The 20,761-nt window shown below is 44.0% G+C and overlaps 1 protein-coding gene across 1 annotated transcript in view; it reads right to left on the bottom strand.

Annotated features, from left to right (window-relative positions):
- The window catches only part of LOC106581397 (tumor necrosis factor receptor superfamily member 19L), an 83,543-nt gene that overhangs the window by 24,471 nt on the left and 38,311 nt on the right, over window positions 1-20,761 (bottom strand). Inside the window, exons 7-8 of the mRNA XM_045704022.1 lie at window positions 12,812-12,892; window positions 12,241-12,319 (exon numbers count right to left, since the gene is read on the bottom strand). Coding sequence (XP_045559978.1) covers window positions 12,241-12,319; window positions 12,812-12,892 — 160 coding nt within the window. The remainder of the gene's footprint in view (window positions 1-12,240; window positions 12,320-12,811; window positions 12,893-20,761) is intronic.

The following is a 20,761-nucleotide window of genomic DNA, read 5'->3' on the forward strand; positions in this document are numbered from 1 at the left end:
ATATGCTCTCTCTAATTCTCTCTTTCTCTCTTTCTGTCTTTCTCTCGGAGGACCTGAGCCCTAGGACCATGCCTCAGGACTACCTGGTATGATGACTCCTTGCTGTCCCCAGTCCACCTGGCCGTGCTGCTGCTCCAGTTTCAACTGTTCTGCCTGCGGCTATGGAACCCTGACCTGTTCACCGGACGTGCTTGTTGCACCCTCGACAACTACTATGATTATTATTATTTGACCATGCTGGTCATTTATGAACATTTTAACATCTTGACCATGTTCTGTTATAATATCCACCCTGCACAGCCAGAAGAGGACTGGCCACCCCTCATAGCCTGGTTCCTCTCTAGGTTTCTTCCTAGGTTTTTGGCCTTTCTAGGGAGTTTTCCTAGGGAGTTTTTCCTAGCCACCGTGCTTCTTTCACATGCATTGCTTGCTGTTTGGGGTTTTAGGCTGGGTTTCTGTAAAGCACTTTGAGATATCAGCTGATGTACGAAGGGCTATATAAATAAATTTGATTTGATTTGTAACCTGTGTTCTATAACCCTGTCCTGTAACCTGTGTTCTATACCCTGTCCTGTAACCTGTGTTCTATACCCTGTCCTGTAACCTGTTCTCTATACCCCTGTCCTGTAACCTGTGTTCTACACCCTGTCCTGTAACCTGTGTTCTATACCCTGTCCTGTAACCTGTGTTCTATACCCTGTCCTGTAACCTGTGTTCTATACCCTGTCCTGTAACCTGTTCTCTATACCCCTGTCCTGTAACCTGTGTTCTATACCCCTGTCCTGTAACCTGTGTTCTATACCCCTGTCCTGTAACCTGTGTTCTATACCCTGTCCTGTAACCTGTGTTCTATACCCTGTCCTGTAACCTGTTCTCTATACCCTTGTCCTGTAACCTGTGTTCTATACCCTGTCCTGTAACCTGTGTTCTATACCCTGTCCTGTAACCTGTGTTCTATACCCTGTCCTGTAACCTGTTCTCTATACCACGTCCTGTAACCTGTTCTCTATACCCTGTCCTGTAACCTGTGTTCTATACCCTGTCCTGTAACCTGTTCTCTATACCCCGTCCTGTAACCTGTTCTCTATACTCTGTCCTGTAACCTGTGTTCTATACCCTGTCCTGTAACCTGTTCTCTATACCCTGTCCTGTAACCTGATATCTATACCCTGTGCTGTAACCTGTTCTCTATACCCCTGTCCTGTAACCTGTGTTCTATACCCTGTCTTGTAACCTGTGTTCTATACCCTGTCCTGTAATCTGTGTTCTATACCCCTGTCCTGTAACCTGTTCTCTATACCCTGTCCTGTAACCTGTTCTCTATACCCTGTCCTGTAACCTGTGTTCTATACCCTGTCCTGTAATCTGTGTTCTATACGCTGTCCTGTAACATGTTCTCTATACCCTGTCCTGTAACCTGTGTTCTATACCCTGTCCTGTAACCTGTGTTCTATACCCTGTCCTGTAACCTGTGTTCTATACGCTGTCCTGTAACATGTTCTCTATACCCTGTCCTGTAACCTGTGTTCTATACCCTGTCCTGTAACCTGTGTTCTATACCCTGTCCTGTAACCTGTGTTCTATACCCTGTACCTGTGTTCTATACCCCGTCCTGTAACCTGTGTTCTATACCCCTGTCCTGTAACCTGTTCTCTATACCCTGTCCTGTAACCTGTGTTCTATACCCTGTCCTGTAACCTGTTCTCTATACCCTGTCCTGTAACCTATTCTCTATACCCTGTCCTGTAACCTGTGTTCTATACCCTGTCCTGTAACCTGTTCTCTATACCCTGTCCTGTAACCTGTGTTCTATACCCTGTCCTGTAACCTATTCTCTATACCCTGTCCTGTAACCTGTTCTCTATACCCTGTCCTGTAACCTGTGTTCTATACCCTGTCCTGTAACCTGTTCTCTATACCCTGTCCTGTAATCTGTGTTCTATACCCTGTCCTGTAACCTGTGTTCTATACCCTGTCCTGTAACCTGTTCTCTATACCCCTGTCCTGTAACCTGTTCTCTATACCCTGTCCTGTAACCTGTGTTCTATACCCTGTCCTGTAACATGTTCTCTAGACCCCTGTCCTGTAACCTGTGTTCTATACCCTGTCCTGTAACCTGTTCTCTATACCCTGTCCTGTAACCTGTGTTCTATACCCTGTCCTGTAACCTGTTCTCTATACCCTGTCCTGTAACCTGTTCTCTATACCCTGTCCTGTAACCTGTGTTCTATACCCTGTCCTGTAACATGTTCTCTATACCCTGTCCTGTAACCTGTTCTCTATACCCTGTCCTGTAACCTGTTCTCTATACCCTGTCCTGTAACCTGTTCTCTATACCCTGTCCTGTAACCTGTGTTCTATACCCTGTCCTGTAACCTGTGTTCTATACCCTGTCCTGTAACCTGTGTTCTATACCCTGTCCTGTAACCTGTGTTCTATACCCTGTCCTGTAACCTGTTCTCTATACCCTGTCCTGTAACCTGTGTTCTATACCCTGTCCTGTAACCTGTTCTCTATACCCTGTCCTGTAACATGTTCTCTATACCCTGTCCTGTAACCTGTTCTCTATACCCTGTCCTGTAACCTGTTCTCTATACCCTGTCCTGTAACCTGTGTTCTATACCCTGTCCTGTAACCTGTGTTCTATACCCTGTCCTGTAACCTGTTCTCTATACCCTGTCCTGTAACCTGTTCTCTATACCCTGTCCTGTAACCTGTTCTCTATACCCTGTCCTGTAACCTGTGTTCTATACCCTGTCCTGTAACATGTTCTCTATACCCTGTCCTGTAACCTGTTCTCTATACCCTGTCCTGTAACCTGTTCTCTACACCCTGTCCTGTAACCTGTTCTCTATACCCTGTCCTGTAACCTGTGTTCTATACCCTGTCCTGTAACCTGTGTTCTATACCCTGTCCTGTAACCTGTGTTCTATACCCTGTCCTGTAACCTGTTCTCTATACCCTGTCCTGTAACCTGTTCTCTATACCCTGTCCTGTAACCTGTGTTCTATACCCTGTCCTGTAACCTGTTCTCTATACCCTGTCCTGTAACATGTTCTCTATACCCTGTCCTGTAACCTGTTCTCTATACCCTGTCCTGTAACCTGTTCTCTATACCCTGTCCTGTAACCTGTGTTCTATACCCTGTCCTGTAACCTGTGTTCTATACCCTGTCCTGTAACCTGTTCTCTATACCCTGTCCTGTAACCTGTTCTCTATACCCTGTCCTGTAACCTGTTCTCTATACCCTGTCCTGTAACCTGTTCTCTATACCCTGTCCTGTAACCTGTGTTCTATACCCTGTCCTGTAACCTGTTCTCTATACCCTGTCCTGTAACCTGTGTTCTATACCCTGTCCTGTAACCTATTCTCTATACCCTGTCCTGTAACCTGTTCTCTATACCCTGTCCTGTAACCTGTTCTCTATACCCTGTCCTGTAACCTGTGTTCTATACCCTGTCCTGTAACCTATTCTCTATACCCTGTCCTGTAACCTGTGTTCTATACCCTGTCCTGTAACCTGTGTCCTATACCCTGTCCTGTAACCTGTGTTCTATACCCCTGTCCTGTAACCTGTGTTCTATACCCTGTCCTGTAACCTGTGTTCTATACCCTGTCCTGTAACCTGTGTTCTATACCCTGTCCTGTAACCTGTTCTCTATACCCTGTCCTGTAACCTGTGTTCTATACCCTGTCCTGTAACCTGTTCTGTATACCCTGTCCTGTAACCTGTGTTCTATACCCTGTCCTGTAACCTGTGTTCTATACCCTGTCCTGTAACCTGTGTTCTATACCCTGTCCTGTAACCTGTGTTCTATACCCTGTCCTGTAACATGTTCTCTATACCCTGTCCTGTAACCTGTGTTCTATACCCTGTCCTGTAACTTGTATTCTATACCCTGTCCTGTAACCTGTGTTCTATACCCTGTCCTGTAACCTGTTCTCTATACCCTGTCCTGTAACCTGTGTTCTATACCCTGTCCTGTAACCTGTTCTCCATACCCTGTCCTGTAACCTGTGTTCTATACCCTGTCCTGTAACCTATTCTCTATACCCTGTCCTGTAACCTGTGTTCTATACCCCTGTCCTGTAACCTGTGTTCTATACCCTGTCCTGTAACCTGTGTTCTATACCCTGTCCTGTAACCTGTGTTCTATACCCTGTGTTCTATACCCCTGGATGGTTGTACAGTCGTCTCAAATAAAACTGTGAAGGACCTCGGCGTTACTCTTGACCCTGATCTCTCTTTTGAAGAACATATCAAGACTGTTTCAAGGACAGCTTTTTTCCATCTACGTAACATTGCAAAAATCAGAAACTTTCTGTCCAAAAATGACGCAGAAAAATTAATCCATGCTTTTGTTACTTCTAGGCTGGACTACTGCAATGCTCTACTTTCCGGCTACCCGGATAAAGCACTAAACAAACTTCAGTTAGTGCTAAATACGGCTGCTAGAATCCTGACTAGAACCAAAAAATTTGATCATATTACTCCAGTGCTAGCCTCCCTACACTGGCATCCTGTTAAGGCAAGGGCTGATTTCAAGGTTTTACTGCTAACCTACAAAGCATTACATGGGCTTGCTCCTACCTATCTTTCCGATTTGGTCCTGCCGTACATACCTACACGTACGCTACGGTCACAAGACGCAGGCCTCCTAATTGTCCCTAGATTTTCTAAGCAAACGGCTGGAGGTAGGGCTTTCTCCTATAGAGCTCAATTTTTATGGAATGGTCTGCCTACCAATGTGAGAGACGCAGACTCAGTCTCAACCTTTAAGTCTTTACTGAAGACTTATCTCTTCAGTAGGTCCTATGATTAAGTATAGTCTGGCCCAGGAGTGTGAAGGTGAACGGAAAGGCTGGAGCAACGAACCGCCCTTGCTGTCTCTGCCTTGCCGGTTCCCCTCTTTCCACTGGGATTCTCTGCCTCTAAACCTTTTACAGGGGCTGAGTCACTGGCTTACTGGTGTTCTTCCATGCCGTCCATGGGAGGGGTGCGTCACTTGAGTGGGTTGAGTCACTGACGTGGTCTTCCTGTCTGGGTTGGCGCCCCCCCTTGGGTTGTGCCATGGCGGAGATCGTTGTGGGCTATACTCGGCCTTGTCTTAGGACGGTAAGTTGGTGGTTGGAGACATCCCTCTACTGGTGTGGGGGCTGTGCTTTGGCAAAGTGGGTGGGGTTATATCCTGCCTGTTTGGCCCTGTCCGGGGTATCATCGGATGGGGCCACAGTGTCTTCTGATCCCTCCTGTCTCAGCCTCCAGTATTTATGCTGCAGTAGTTTATGTGTCGGGGGCTAGGGTCAGTCTGTTACATCTGGAGTATTTCTCTTGTCTTATCCGGTGTCCTGTGTGAATTTAAATATGCTCTCTCTAATTCTCTCTTTCTCTCTTTCTGTCTTTCTCTCGGAGGACCTGAGCCCTAGGACCATGCCTCAGGACTACCTGGTATGATGACTCCTTGCTGTCCCCAGTCCACCTGGCCGTGCTGCTGCTCCAGTTTCAACTGTTCTGCCTGCGGCTATGGAACCCTGACCTGTTCACCGGACGTGCTTGTTGCACCCTCGACAACTACTATGATTATTATTATTTGACCATGCTGGTCATTTATGAACATTTTAACATCTTGACCATGTTCTGTTATAATATCCACCCTGCACAGCCAGAAGAGGACTGGCCAACCCTCATAGCCTGGTTCCTCTCTAGGTTTCTTCCTAGGTTTTTGGCCTTTCTAGGGAGTTTTTCCTAGGGAGTTTTTCCTAGCCACCGTGCTTCTTTCACATGCATTGCTTGCTGTTTGGGGTTTTAGGCTGGGTTTCTGTAAAGCACTTTGAGATATCAGCTGATGTACGAAGGGCTATATAAATAAATTTGATTTGATTTGTAACCTGTGTTCTATAACCCTGTCCTGTAACCTGTGTTCTATACCCTGTCCTGTAACCTGTGTTCTATACCCTGTCCTGTAACCTGTTCTCTATACCCCTGTCCTGTAACCTGTGTTCTACACCCTGTCCTGTAACCTGTGTTCTATACCCTGTCCTGTAACCTGTGTTCTATACCCTGTCCTGTAACCTGTGTTCTATACCCTGTCCTGTAACCTGTTCTCTATACCCCTGTCCTGTAACCTGTGTTCTATACCCCTGTCCTGTAACCTGTGTTCTATACCCTGTCCTGTAACCTGTGTTCTATACCCTGTCCTGTAACCTGTTCTCTATACCCCTGTCCTGTAACCTGTGTTCTATACCCTGTCCTGTAACCTGTGTTCTATACCCTGTCCTGTAACCTGTGTTCTATACCCTGTCCTGTAACCTGTGTTCTATACCCTGTCCTGTAACCTGTGTTCTATACCCTGTCCTGTAACCTGTTCTCTATACCCTGTCCTGTAACCTGTTCTCTATACCCTGTCCTGTAACCTGTGTTCTATACCCTGTCCTGTAACCTGTGTTCTATACCCTGTCCTGTAACCTGTGTTCTATACCCCTGTCCTGTAACCTGTGTTCTATACCCTGTCCTGTAACCTATGTTCTATACCCTGTCCTGTAACCTATGTTCTATACCCTGTCCTGTAACCTGTGTTCTATACCCTGTCCTGTAACCTGTTCTCTATACCCTGTCCTGTAACCTGTGTTCTATACCCTGTCCTGTAACCTGTTCTCTATACCCCGTCCTGTAACCTGTTCTCTATACTCTGTCCTGTAACCTGTGTTCTATACCCTGTCCTGTAACCTGTTCTCTATACCCTGTCCTGTAACCTGTGTTCTATACCCTGTCCTGTAACCTGTTCTCTATACCCCTGTCCTGTAACCTGTGTTCTATACCCTGTCTTGTAACCTGTGTTCTATACCCTGTCCTGTAACCTGTGTTCTATACCCCTGTCCTGTAACCTGTTCTCTATACCCTGTCCTGTAACCTGTTCTCTATACCCTGTCCTGTAACCTGTGTTCTATACCCTGTCCTGTAACCTGTGTTCTATACCCTGTCCTGTAACCTGTGTTCTATACCCTGTCCTGTAACCGGTGTTCTATACCCTGTCCTGTAACCTGTGTTCCCTACCCCTGTCCTGTAACCTGTGTTCTATACCCTGTCCTGTAACCTGTGTTCTATACCCTGTCCTGTAACCTGTTCTCTATACCCTGTCCTGTAACATGTTCTCTATACCCTGTCCTGTAACCTGTGTTCTATACCCTGTCCTGTAATCTGTGTTCTATACGCTGTCCTGTAACATGTTCTCTATATCCTGTCCTGTAACCTGTGTTCTATACCCTGTCCTGTAACCTGTGTTCTATACCCTGTCCTGTAACCTGTGTTCTATACGCTGTCCTGTAACATGTTCTCTATACCCTGTCCTGTAACCTGTGTTCTATACCCTGTCCTGTAACCTGTGTTCTATACCCTGTCCTGTAACCTGTGTTCTATACCCTGTACCTGTGTTCTATACCCCGTCCTGTAACCTGTGTTCTATACCCCTGTCCTGTAACCTGTTCTCTATACCCTGTCCTGTAACCTGTGTTCTATACCCTGTCCTGTAACCTGTTCTCTATACCCTGTCCTGTAACCTATTCTCTATACCCTGTCCTGTAACCTGTGTTCTATACCCTGTCCTGTAACCTGTTCTCTATACCCTGTCCTGTAACCTGTGTTCTATACCCTGTCCTGTAACCTATTCTCTATACCCTGTCCTGTAACCTGTTCTCTATACCCTGTCCTGTAACCTGTTCTCTATACCCTGTCCTGTAACCTGTTCTCTATACCCTGTCCTGTAATCTGTGTTCTATACCCTGTCCTGTAACCTGTGTTCTATACCCTGTCCTGTAACCTGTTCTCTATACCCCTGTCCTGTAACCTGTTCTCTATACCCTGTCCTGTAACCTGTGTTCTATACCCTGTCCTGTAACATGTTCTCTAGACCCCTGTCCTGTAACCTGTGTTCTATACTCTGTCCTGTAACCTGTTCTCTATACCCTGTCCTGTAACCTGTGTTCTATACCCTGTCCTGTAACCTGTTCTCTAGACCCCTGTCCTGTAACCTGTGTTCTATACCCTGTCCTGTAACCTGTTCTCTATACCCTGTCCTGTAACCTGTTCTCTATACCCTGTCCTGTAACCTGTGTTCTATACGCTGTCCTGTAACATGTTCTCTATACCCTGTCCTGTAACCTGTGTTCTATACCCTGTCCTGTAACCTGTGTTCTATACGCTGTCCTGTAACATGTTCTCTAGACCCCTGTCCTGTAACCTGTGTTCTATACCCTGTCCTGTAACCTGTGTTCTATACCCTGTGACCTGTGTTCTATACCCCGTCCTGTAACCTGTGTTCTATACCGCTGTCCTGTAACATGTTCTCTATACCCTGTCCTGTAACCTGTGTTCTATACCCTGTCCTGTAACCTGTGCTCTATACCCTGTCCTGTAACCTATTCTCTATACCCTGTCCTGTAACCTGTGTTCTATACCCTGTCCTGTAACCTGTTCTCTATACCCTGTCCTGTAATCTGTGTTCTATACCCTCTCCTGTAACCTGTGTTCTATACCCTGTCCTGTAACCTGTTCTCTATACCCCTGTCCTGTAACCTGTTCTCTATACCCTGTCCTGTAACCTGTGTTCTATACCCTGTCCTGTAACATGTTCTCTAGACCCCTGTCCTGTAACCGGTGTTCTATACCCTGTCCTGTAACCTGTTCTCTATACCCTGTCCTGTAACCTGTGTTCTATACCCTGTCCTGTAACCTGTTCTCTAGACCCCTGTCCTGTAACCTGTGTTCTATACCCTGTCCTGTAACCTGTTCTCTATACCCTGTCCTGTAACCTGTTCTCTATACCCTGTCCTGTAACCTGTGTTCTATATGCTGTCCTGTAACATGTTCTCTATACCCTGTCCTGTAACCTGTGTTCTATACCCTGTCCTGTAACCTGTGTTCTATACCCTGTCCTGTAACCTGTTCTCTAGACCCCTGTCCTGTAACCTGTGTTCTATACCTTGTCCTGTAACCTGTTCTCTATACCCTGTCCTGTAACCTGTTCTCTATACCCTGTCCTGTAACCTGTGTTCTATACGCTGTCCTGTAACATGTTCTCTATACCCTGTCCTGTAACCTGTGTTCTATACCCTGTCCTGTAACCTGTGTTCTATACCCTGTACCTGTGTTCTATACCCCGTCCTGTAACCTGTGTTCTATACCCCTGTCCTGTAACCTGTTCTCTATACCCTGTCCTGTAACCTGTGTTCTATACCCTGTCCTGTAACCTGTTCTCTATACCCTGTCCTGTAACCTATTCTCTATACCCTGTCCTGTAACCTGTGTTCTATACCCTGTCCTGTAACCTGTTCTCTATACCCTGTCCTGTAACCTGTGTTCTATACCCTGTCCTGTAACCTATTCTCTATACCCTGTCCTGTAACCTGTTCTCTATACCCTGTCCTGTAACATGTTCTCTAGACCCCTGTCCTGTAACCTGTGTTCTATACCCTGTCCTGTAACCTGTTCTCTATACCCTGTCCTGTAACCTGTGTTCTATACCCTGTCCTGTAACCTGTTCTCTAGACCCCTGTCCTGTAACCTGTGTTCTATACCCTGTCCTGTAACCTGTTCTCTATACCCTGTCCTGTAACCTGTTCTCTATACCCTGTCCTGTAACCTGTGTTCTATATGCTGTCCTGTAACATGTTCTCTATACCCTGTCCTGTAACCTGTGTTCTATACCCTGTCCTGTAACCTGTGTTCTATACCCTGTCCTGTAACCTGTTCTCTAGACCCCTGTCCTGTAACCTGTGTTCTATACCCTGTCCTGTAACCTGTTCTCTATACCCTGTCCTGTAACCTGTTCTCTATACCCTGTCCTGTAACCTGTGTTCTATACGCTGTCCTGTAACATGTTCTCTATACCCTGTCCTGTAACCTGTGTTCTATACCCTGTCCTGTAACTTGTGTTCTATACCCTGTCCTGTAACATGTTCTCTATACCCTGTCCTGTAACCTGTGTTCTATACCCTGTCCTTTAACCTGTTTTACAGCACAGGGTATAGAGAACCGGTCGGTTGGTCAGTCAGTGTGTGTGTGAAGACACAGGAGTTCAAGGCCGACCGCGCTACTGTAGGCATTGTTAGCAGAAAACAGGTTCCACTATTTTAGTGAATGGGAAAAAAGAAAACTGTGTGGTCAGTCTACGTGTAAATAAAAACAAGTTTTGACGACAATCATTCCACGGAAGACGGAGTGTCTTGATTGATGAATGAAGGTCAATGATTAGAAAGGCTCTTTCCACACCTGGTTGTCTACGTCTTCATTGAAAGGAAAAAACTAAAACCAGCAGACACTAGGTCCTCCATGGAAGGAGTTTGACAGCCCTGATTAATTGTAGCTTGCAGTACCCCGGTCGGCCTTTAACTTGAGTTACTCAATGAGAGGGGGCAGCACTCACATAGCCTGCAACATCACTTCCTGGAGTAGCTCAAACTGTGCATGTCATGTCTTCATGAGACACCATCTTAACTGACTTCATTTGGCTTAGATGTGCTATTGAGTCTTCACATAGGAATAGGGTCTCAAAGGGAGGGTATATTACTGGAAACTTTCTAAGTTTACCAGTAAACTACCAGAATGTTGGTATCTTTCAATTCTTTTTGTAATCTTTCACAAAACATCTAGTGGCCCTTTTGAGTACTTCAGATGTCTAATTATCTCTGGCCCACTGTGTGGCCTTATCACATGTAAAATATGAAATAATTAAGCAAGATGATTTTAAAATAAAAAAATAGAATGACAAAGCTGTAAAACATTATACTAAATATAAACCGTCAACTTAGTGAATACCACTGGTGTTATATCCTTTATATATTTTTTACAAACTAAGGAAAATAAATGTATTTTACTATGTCAAAATATATTTGTTGTCAATGTTTTGGTGTCAAACTGGTGGCAATTGAGGTAATTGATTACTTGATTAGGCTATTTTCTCATGAACCATTATGGTCTATTCTACTAGAAACTCATGGATAATATGGACACAGATATAAAAAATGAATACATTTTTGTTGTGTTACAGCCTGAAAAAAAAAAAAATTACATTGAGATTTTTTGTCACTGGCTTACTCACAATACCCACAATGTTAAAGTGGACTTGTGTTTTTCGAAATTTGTACAAGTGAATTAAAAATGAAACGCTGAAATGTATACATTCAATAAGTATTCAACCCTTTTGTTATGGCAAGCCTAAATAAGTTCAGGAGAAAAGATTTGCTTAACAAGTCACATAATAAGTTGCATTAATTAATTCTGTGTGCAACAATAATGTTTAACATGATTTTTGAATGACTACCTCATATACAATTATATGTAATGTCCCTCAGTCGAGCACTGAATTTCAAACACCGATTCAACCACAAAGACCAATTCCTGGCAAAGAAGGGCACCTATTGGTAGATGGGTAAAAATAAAATAAAAAATACATTGAATATCCCTTTGAGCATGGTTAAGTTATTAATTACACTTTGGATGGTGTATCAATACACCCAGTCACTACAAAGATACAGACGTCCTTCCTAACTCAGTTGCCGGAGAGGAAGGCAAAATCCTAGAGGAAAACCTGGTTCAGTCTGCTTTCCACCAGACACTGGGAGATGAATTCACCTTTCAGCAGGACAATAACCTAAAACACAAGGCCAAATCTACACTGGAGTTGCTTACCAAGAAGACAGTGAATGTTCCTGAGTGGCCGAGTTACAGTTTTGTCATAAATCTGCTAGATAATCTATAGCAAGACCTGAAAATGGCTGTCTAGCAATGACCAACAAACAATTTGACAGAGCTTGAAGAATTTAGAAAATAAAAATTGCCTAATGTTGCACAATCCAGGCGTGGAAATCTCTTAGAGACGTATCCAGAATGACTCCCAGTTGTATTTACTTCCAAAGGTGCTTCTACAAAGTATTGACTCAGGGGTGTGAATACTTATGTCAATGAGATATGTCTGTATTTAATTTTCAATAAATTTGCAAAAAAATTCTAAAAACATATTTTCACTTTGTCATTATTGTGTATTGTGTGTAGATGGGTGAGCAAGAAATAAACGTCATCCATTTTGAATTCAGGCTGTAACACAACAAAATGTAGAATAAGTCAAGGGGTATGAATACTTTCTGAAGGTACTGTGTACAGTCATTACTCTCACCCAGTATGACTAAGCAGAACACTGTTTAAGGTAGGTATGTCTATGCATGTATTATATACAGGGTTCTCACTTGATTGAGGAGGCTTTGTTGATGCCGATCTGTTTACTCTCGTACTCCAGTAACAGCTCCTCCAGGGCAGCAGCATTCTCTACAACACATAGAGCACTTCAGCAAATACTGCCTTTAATTACTACATACATAACTGTATTAGTGATTACACACACACACACACACACACACACACACACACACACACACACACACACACACACACACACACACACACACACTCTTTAGGGAAGATATTATTGACAGTGGATGAAATCAGATCAGTGTGATGACCGCGCTCAAACTCAATTGGCTATTATCTCGTATTGATGGAGTTAGTGGTTTCAAAACCCACAAACCTATTAGCAGAGACGTCTCTCTGTGTTTGCAGATCTGAACAGCCTGTATAGTAGTAAGCAATATGCCTAAACCTGGCCTTGTAATGGGCATAGGAGAGTTTACACACATCTTTTTCACTTTCAGATCACCAACACAGAAGGGGTAAAGCCTAGGGGTTGCTTTACGACCTATGACATAAGCAGAAGCAGTGACATCATCAGAAACAGTGACGTCATCATAAAGGGACTGGTACCTTTCTTCCCTGTGATGAGGCGCACTAGAACACTGATGGTGTCTTCATTAGGATCGTCTACGATGTAGGGACAAGTGTTACCTACAGAGAGAGAGGGAGCGAGAGAGAGAGAGAGAGGGGCGCAGAGGGAGTGAGGGAGAAAGAGAGAAAGAAAGAGCGGGAGAGAGGGCGAGAGAGGGGAGACAGAGGGAGAGAAATATTCAACATTACTACCCAGAGATAAAGACAGGCCATTTTAAAGTAGCCTACCAGAGAACCAGACAGAGGCTGAACGGGGATTAAGTTTATAAATAAGGAAACATTCCACAGGGATTTGAACCAAAATTACTTTTCAACTCATTAAAGAGGCAAAGGAAATCATGAAGACGGTCTTTGTCTTTTTGAATAGGTGTGCGATCTGTGTTTGAGTGACACTTTAGTGTGATGTATGTGAAAAAACTGTAGGGCTGTTGCACACCAACAGAGATGAGTAAACTTGCTAAATCTCCCGAGTTCTGAAATTCTCTCTCTCTCTCTCTCTCATTTAATTTCAATTTAAGGGCTTTATTGGCATGGGAAACATATGTTAATATTGCCAAAGCAATAAACAAAAGTTAAATAAAAATGAACAGTAAACATTACACTCACAGAAGTTCCAAAATAATAAAGACATTTCAAATGTCATATTATGTCTATCTATATACAGTGTTGTAACGATGTAGAAATAGTTAAAGTACAAAAGGGAAAATAAATAAACATAAATATGGGTTGTATTTACAATGGTGTTTGTTCTTCACTGGTTGCCCTTTTCTTGTGGCAACAGGTCACAAATATTGCTGCTGTGATGGAACACTGTGGTATTTCACCCAGTAGATATGGGAGTTTATCAAAATTGGGTTTGTTTTCAAATTCTTTGTGGATCTGTGTAATCTGAGGGAAATATGTGTCTCTAATATGGTCATACATTGGGCAGGAGGTTAGGAAGTGCAGCTCAGTTTTCCACCTCATTTTGTGGGCAGTGTGCACATAGCCTGTCTTCTCTTGAGAGCCAGGTCTGCCTACGGCGGCCTTTCTCAATAGCAAGGCTATGCTCACTAAGCTTCCTTAGGTTTGGGTCAGTCACAGTGGTCAGGTATTCTGCCACTGTGTACTCTCTGTTTAGGGCCAAATAGCATTCTAGTTTTTTGTTAATTCTTTCCACTGTGTCAAGTAATTATCTGTTTGTTTTCTCATGATTTGGTTGGGTCTAATTGTGTTGCTGTCCTGGGGCTCTGTGGGGTCTGTTTGTGAACAGAGCCCCAGGACCAGCTTGCTTAGGGGACTCTTCTCCAGGTTCATCTCTGTGAGTGATGGCTTTATGGAAGGTTTGGGAATCGCTTCAGTTAACGTGGTTGTAGAATTTAAGCCTCTTTTCTGGATTTTGATAATTAGTAGGTATCGGCCTAATTCTACTCTGCATGTATTATTTGGTGTTTTACGTTGTACAGACAATATTTTTGCAGAATTCTGCATGCAGAGTTCCAATTTGGTGTTTGTCCCATTTTGTGAATTCTCTCTCTCTCTCTCTCTCTCTCTCTCTCTCTCTCTCTCTCTCTCTCTCTCTCTCTCTCTCTCTCTCTCTCTCTCTCTCTCTCTCTCACACACACACACACTCTCTCTCGCTATCTGTCTCGCTCTGATAAAGGTGTGGGCCATGTATGAGAGCAACCAACAGAGTAGATGTCTCTGTAGCAACCGGCGCCAACCCATAGCACCAGAGGTGATCAGATGGGGGCACTAGAATAGCTCACTCCGCTACACGCTCCATTCAACACTCGGTGTTTGCTAGAGTGTGTGTGTTGGTCTCCATGGACAACGATATCTTTGCAGCAGCCTGAGTTTACCTATCTCTGTGAGACTGCTTCCACAGCCATCTAATGCTAGCAGATATGTATCACAGCCAGCTAATGCTAATGCTAGCAGATATGTATCACAGCCAGCTAATGCTAATACTAGCAGATATGTATCACAGCCAGCTAATGCTAATAGATATGTATCACAGCCAGCTAATGCTAATGCTAGCAGATATGTATCACAGCCAGCTAATGCTAATGCTAGCAGATATGTATTCTGTAGAGCTTGTACAACCCCATGTTCTCAAATGAGTGTTCCCCTTGAGTGGAGTTTAAAAGAGAACTGACGTAGGAAATGGTGTCACACACACACACACACACACACACACACACACACACACACACACACACACACACACAAACAGACAAATGAATAAAGCGCTGGTGTAAGGGATTTCTCTTCAGCCCACTCAGGACTAGCCCACTGCCAGACAGCACTGTTATGTAAGCATAGATAGAGAGAGAGAGAGTAGGGGAGAAAAGGGGGAGAAAGAGAGATAGAGAGAGAGAGAGTGGGGGAGAGAGACGGGGGTGAGAGAAAGGGAGAGAGAGATGCAGAGAGAGTGGGGGAGCGAGAGAGGGAGGTGAGAGAAAGGGGGAGAAAGAGAGTGAAAGAGAGAGTGAGGGAGAGAAAGGGGGAGAGAGAGATGCAGAGAGAGAGGGGGGAGATATATATATATATATAGAGAGAGAGAGAGAGAGAGAGAGAGAGGGGGGAGATAGCTACAGATAGAGAGAGAGAGAGGGGGGAGATAGAGAGGGGAGAGAGAGAGAGAGGGGGGAGATAGCTACAGAGAGAGGGGGGGGAGATAGAGAGGGGAGAGAGATGGATGAACAGGAGGGATGTTAATTAGATCAGTTTTAACCTCTGCTGCCTCATTCCCTCTATCACTCAGTATATTGCTCTTCGCTCTCCCCTCTGCATCTTTCATAGTTCCTTTTCTTTTTCACTATTACTCATCACCATTCTCCTCTCTTTACCCCCTCCCCCCATCTCTCTTTCTGTCTGTCTCTGCACCACTGCAGCAGCTGCCCTCAATGCTGCACGCAACAGTAAACCCTACAGACCTGAGACCTGGAACACGTCCAAACACACAGCAACACACTGACACAGAGGAATGGAGCAGCGAGGGGAGAGAGGAGAAGTGGATGATATGATGGAGAGGAAAGGAAAGGAGAAGTGGATGATATGATGGAGAGGAAAGGAAAGGAGAAGTGTATGATATGATGGAGAGGAAAGGAAAGGAGAAGTGGATGATATGATGGAGAGGAAAGGAAAGGAGAAGTGGATGATATGATGGAGAGGAAAGGAAAGGAGAAGTGGATGATATGATGGAGAGGAAAGGAAAGGAGAAGTGGATGATATGATGGAGAGGAAAGGAAAGGAGAAGTGGATGATATGATGGAGGGGAAAGGAAAGGAAAAGTGGATGATATGATGGAGGGGAAAGGAAAGGAGAAGTGGGTGATAGGAGGGAGAGGAAAGGAAAGGAGAAGTGGATGATAGGAGGGAGAGGAAAGGAAAGGAGAAGTGGATGATATGATGGAGAGGAAAGGAAAGGAGAAGTGGATGATAGGAGGGAGAGGAAAGGAAAGGAGAAGTGGATGATATGATGGAGAGGAAAGGAAAGGAGAAGTGGATGATATGATGGAGAGGAAAGGAAAGGAGAAGTGGATGATATGATGGAGAGAAAAGGAAAGGAGAAGTGGATGATATGATGGAGAGGAAAGGAAAGGAGAAGTGGATGATAGGAGGGAGAGGAAAGGAAAGGAGAAGTGGATGATATGATGGAGGGGAAAGGAAAGGAGAAGTGGATGATAGGAGGGAGAGGAAAGGAAAGGAGAAGTGGATGATACGATGGAGAGGAAAGGAAAGGAGAAGTGGATGATATGATGGAGAGGAAAGGAAAGGAGAAGTGGATGATATGATGGAGGGGAAAGGAAAGGAGAAGTGGATGATAGGAGGGAGAGGAAAGGAAAGGAGAAGTGGATGATATGATGGAGAGGAAAGGAAAGGAGAAGTGGATGATATGATGGAGAGGAAAGGAAAGGAGAAGTGGATGATAGGAGGGAGAGGAAAGGAAAGGAGAAGTGGATGATATGATGGAGAGGAAAGGAAAGGAGAAGTGGATGATAGGAGGGAGAGGAAAGGAAAGGAGAAGTGGATGATATGATGGAGGGGAAAGGAAAGGAGAAGTGGATGATAGGAGGGAGAGGAAAGGAAAGGAGAAGTGGATGATATGATGGAGGGGAAAGGAAAGGAGAAGTGGATGATATGATGGAAATGAGAAGTTGATGATATGATGGAGGGGAAAGGAAAGGAGAAGTGGATGATAGGAGGAAAGGAGAGGAGAAGTTGTTGATAGGAGAGATAGGACAGGAAAGGAGAAGTGGATGATAGGAGGGAGAGGAAAGGAGAAGTGGATGATAGGAGGGAGAGGAAAGGAAAGGAGATGAGAAGTGGATGATAGGAGGAAAGAAACGGAGAGGAGAAGTGGATGATATGAGAGATAGGAAAGGAAAAGTGGATGATAGGAGGGAGAGGAAAGGAGAAGTGGATGATAGGAGGGAGAGGAAAGGAAAGGAGAGGAGAAGTGGATGATAGGAGAGATAGTAAAGGAGAGGAGAAGTGGATGATAGGAGAGATAGGAAAGGAAAAGTGGATGATAGGAAAGGAAAGGAGAAGTGGATGATAGGAGAGATAGGAAAGGAGAGGAGAGAATAAATGATTGAATAATTGATCTGGGAAAGGAGAGATAGATTGATAGAGAAGGAGGACGGGTAGGTGTTTCTCCATGCTACAGGGCAGCTACGGTTTCACAATACAAGAACTGTGTTCCATTACTCATACTAATCTCACTAACCATACTATTTGTGGCGTAAATTGAGTATGTAGTATGCTTATTGGTCATAGTATGGATATAGTTAGTATGCCAAAAGTTCCCGGATGTCGTATTAAATTCGTCAAAATACGAAGTATATTTGCAGTGGAGACTATTTCTGTGCTTTTAGGGCCCATAATGCAATTTTTCTGAAAATGGCCGTGGCTTCATAAGGCTTTCAGATTTGAAGAAAATGGTGAAAAATATGCAGCCGAAGTCCGACGAGAGTGAATACAAATTCATTGCTTTAACTAATTGTGACAAATGTTAAGAAAATGTTGAGCAATGTAATAAAGTAATGACTTTTCAAATAAGTTACGTTACACATTATGATGGCTGACAATTTGTTAGCTACGACATCCTTACGAACCGCATAGCATTACAGTATGTACCGGTATGTTAGCTAGTTACCATCCTAACGTTAGTTGGCTGCTAATACATCGAACTTGCCAGGCAGTATATTAACTATATGCTATCAAATTAACTACCCAACATTTATTGATATGATTATTCCCGTCATTCTTAGTTAAGTGGTATAGTCATTGTGAGTTCTCAATCGACATTGCCAGAATTAACAATCTACTCCGATTTCAGAGCACTTGTCTGAGTGTGCCAGAGCGCAGAATATCTGATGAATTTACGAACGCTCAACACCCGTTGAATATGGCCAGTGTCAGTAAACGTCAGCAAAAACAAGTGTAATTAAATTGTTGCCAGGAGAACAGTTATAGTCACCAACGCTCTGGATAACATGAAAACAGCCTAACCAGCTCTGCTAGGGAGAGTAGACACCAGACAAGGAGGTAGAGACTGAGACACTAGCAACACCAGACAAGGAGGTAGAGACTGAGACACTAGCAACACCAGACAAGGAGGTAGAGACTGAGACACTAGCAACACCAGACAAGGAGGTAGAGACTGAGACACTAGCAACACCAGAAAAGGAGGTAGAGACTGAGACACTAGCAACACCAGACAAGGAGGTAGAGACTGAGACACTAGCAACACCAGACAAGGAGGTAGAGACTGAGACACTAGCAACACCAGACAAGGAGGTAGAGACTGAGACACTAGCAACACCAGACAAGGAGGTAGAGACTGAGACACTAGCAACACCAGACAAGGAGGTGGAGACTGAGACACTAGCAACACCAGACAAGGAGGTGGAGACTGAGACACTAGCAACACCAGACAAGGAGATGGAGACTGAGACACTAGCAACACCAGACAAGGAGGTGGAGACAGACACTAGCAACACCAGACAAGGAGGTAGAGACTGAGACACTAGCAACACCAGACAAGGAGGTGGAGACTGAGACACTAGCAACACCAGACAAGGAGGTGGAGACTGAGCACTAGCAACACCAGACAAGGAGGTAGAGACTGAGACACGAACAACACCAGACAAGGAGATGGAGACAGACACTAGCAACACCAGACAAGGAGGTGGAGACTGAGACACTAGCAACACCAGACAAGGAGGTAGAGACTGAGACACTAGCAACACCAGACAAGGAGGTAGAGACTGAGACACAAGCAACACCAGACAAGGAGATGGAGGCTGAGACACGAGCAACACCAGACAAGGAGTTGGAGGCTGAGACACGAGCAACACCAGACAAGGAGGTGGAGACTGCCAACCAGATTAGGAATGTTTATGTGTGTGTGTGTGTGTGTGTACGCAATATGATTTGGAATGCATTGTATTTCCAGAGAGCTGCCCTCTGACCTTTAGGGGGTTAAAATGTGTCATTCCCAAGCGTCAGAGTTAATACAACAATGTTTAGTTCCCACCACCACATTCTGTCTACATGGTTTATAGTCTAACTTCTTTGGGATAGGGGGCAGTATTTTCACGGCCAGATAAAAAACGTACCTGATTTAATCTGGTTACTACTCCTGCCCAGAAACTAGAATATGCATATAATTTGTAGATTTGGATAGAAAACACTCTAAAGTTTCTAAAACTGTTTGAATGGTGTCTGTGAGTATAACATAACTCATATGACAGGCCAAAACCTGAGAAGATTCCATACAGGAAGTCTGACAATTTGTTGTCCTTCTGTTGCATCTCTATCGAAAATACAGCATCTGTGCTGTAACGTGACATTTTCTAAGGCTTCCATTGGCTCTCTAAAGCCGCCAGAAAGTGGAATGGGGTTTCTGCTGTCTCTGGGCAAAGAACAGCAGCAGAATTTGTTAGTGGTCAGCCTGGGGACAGTGACACTGGAGACGCGTGGTCACGAGACTATTCCATTTTTTTCTTTCAGCCTTTGAATGAATACAACTTTGCCTGGTTGGAATATTATCGCTATTTTACGAGAAAAGTAGCATAAAAATTTTAAACAGCGTTTGACATGCTTCTAAGTACGGTAATGGAATATTTTGAATTTTTTTGTCACGAAATGCGCTCGCGCGTCACCCTTCGGATAGTGACCTGAACGCATGAACAAAACAGCGGTATTTGGATATAACTATGGATTATTTGGAACCAAAACAACATTTGTTGTTGAAGTAGAAGTCCTGGGAGTGCATTCTGACGAAGAACAGCAAAGGTAATCCAATTTTTCTAATAGTAATTCTGAGTTTAGGTTGTCCCAAACTTGGTGGGTGTCAAATTAGCTAGCTGTGATGGCCGAGCTATGTACTCAGAATATTGCAAAATCTGCTTTCGCCGAAAAGCTATTTTAAAATCGGACATAGCGATTGCATAAAGGAGTTCTGTATCTATAATTCTTAAAATAATTGTTATGTATTCTGTCAACGTTTATCGTGAGTAATTTAGTAAATTCACCAGAAGTTTTCGGTGGGTATGCTAGTTCTGAACATCACATGCTAATGTAAAAAGCTGGTTTTTGATATAAATATGAACTTGATTGAAAAAAACATGCATGTATTGTATAACATAATGTCCTAGGAGTGTCATCTGATAAAGATCATCAAAGGTTAGTGCTGCATTTAGCTGTGGTTTGGGTTTATGTGACATATATGCTTGCTTGGTAAATGGCTGTGTGATTATTTGTGTCTATGTACTCTCCTAACATAATCTAATGTTTTTCTTTCGCTGTAAAGCCTTTTGGAAATCGGACAACGTGGTTCGATTCAGGAGAAGTGTATCTATAAAATGGTGTAAAATGTGGTTTTAAATTTGGCGCTCTGATTTGTCACTGGCTGTTGAATAGTGTGGGACGATTTCGT

The sequence above is a fragment of the Salmo salar genome, chromosome ssa20, assembly GCF_905237065.1.
Source record: "Salmo salar chromosome ssa20, Ssal_v3.1, whole genome shotgun sequence".
NCBI classification, from domain to species: Eukaryota; Metazoa; Chordata; class Actinopteri; order Salmoniformes; family Salmonidae; genus Salmo; species Salmo salar.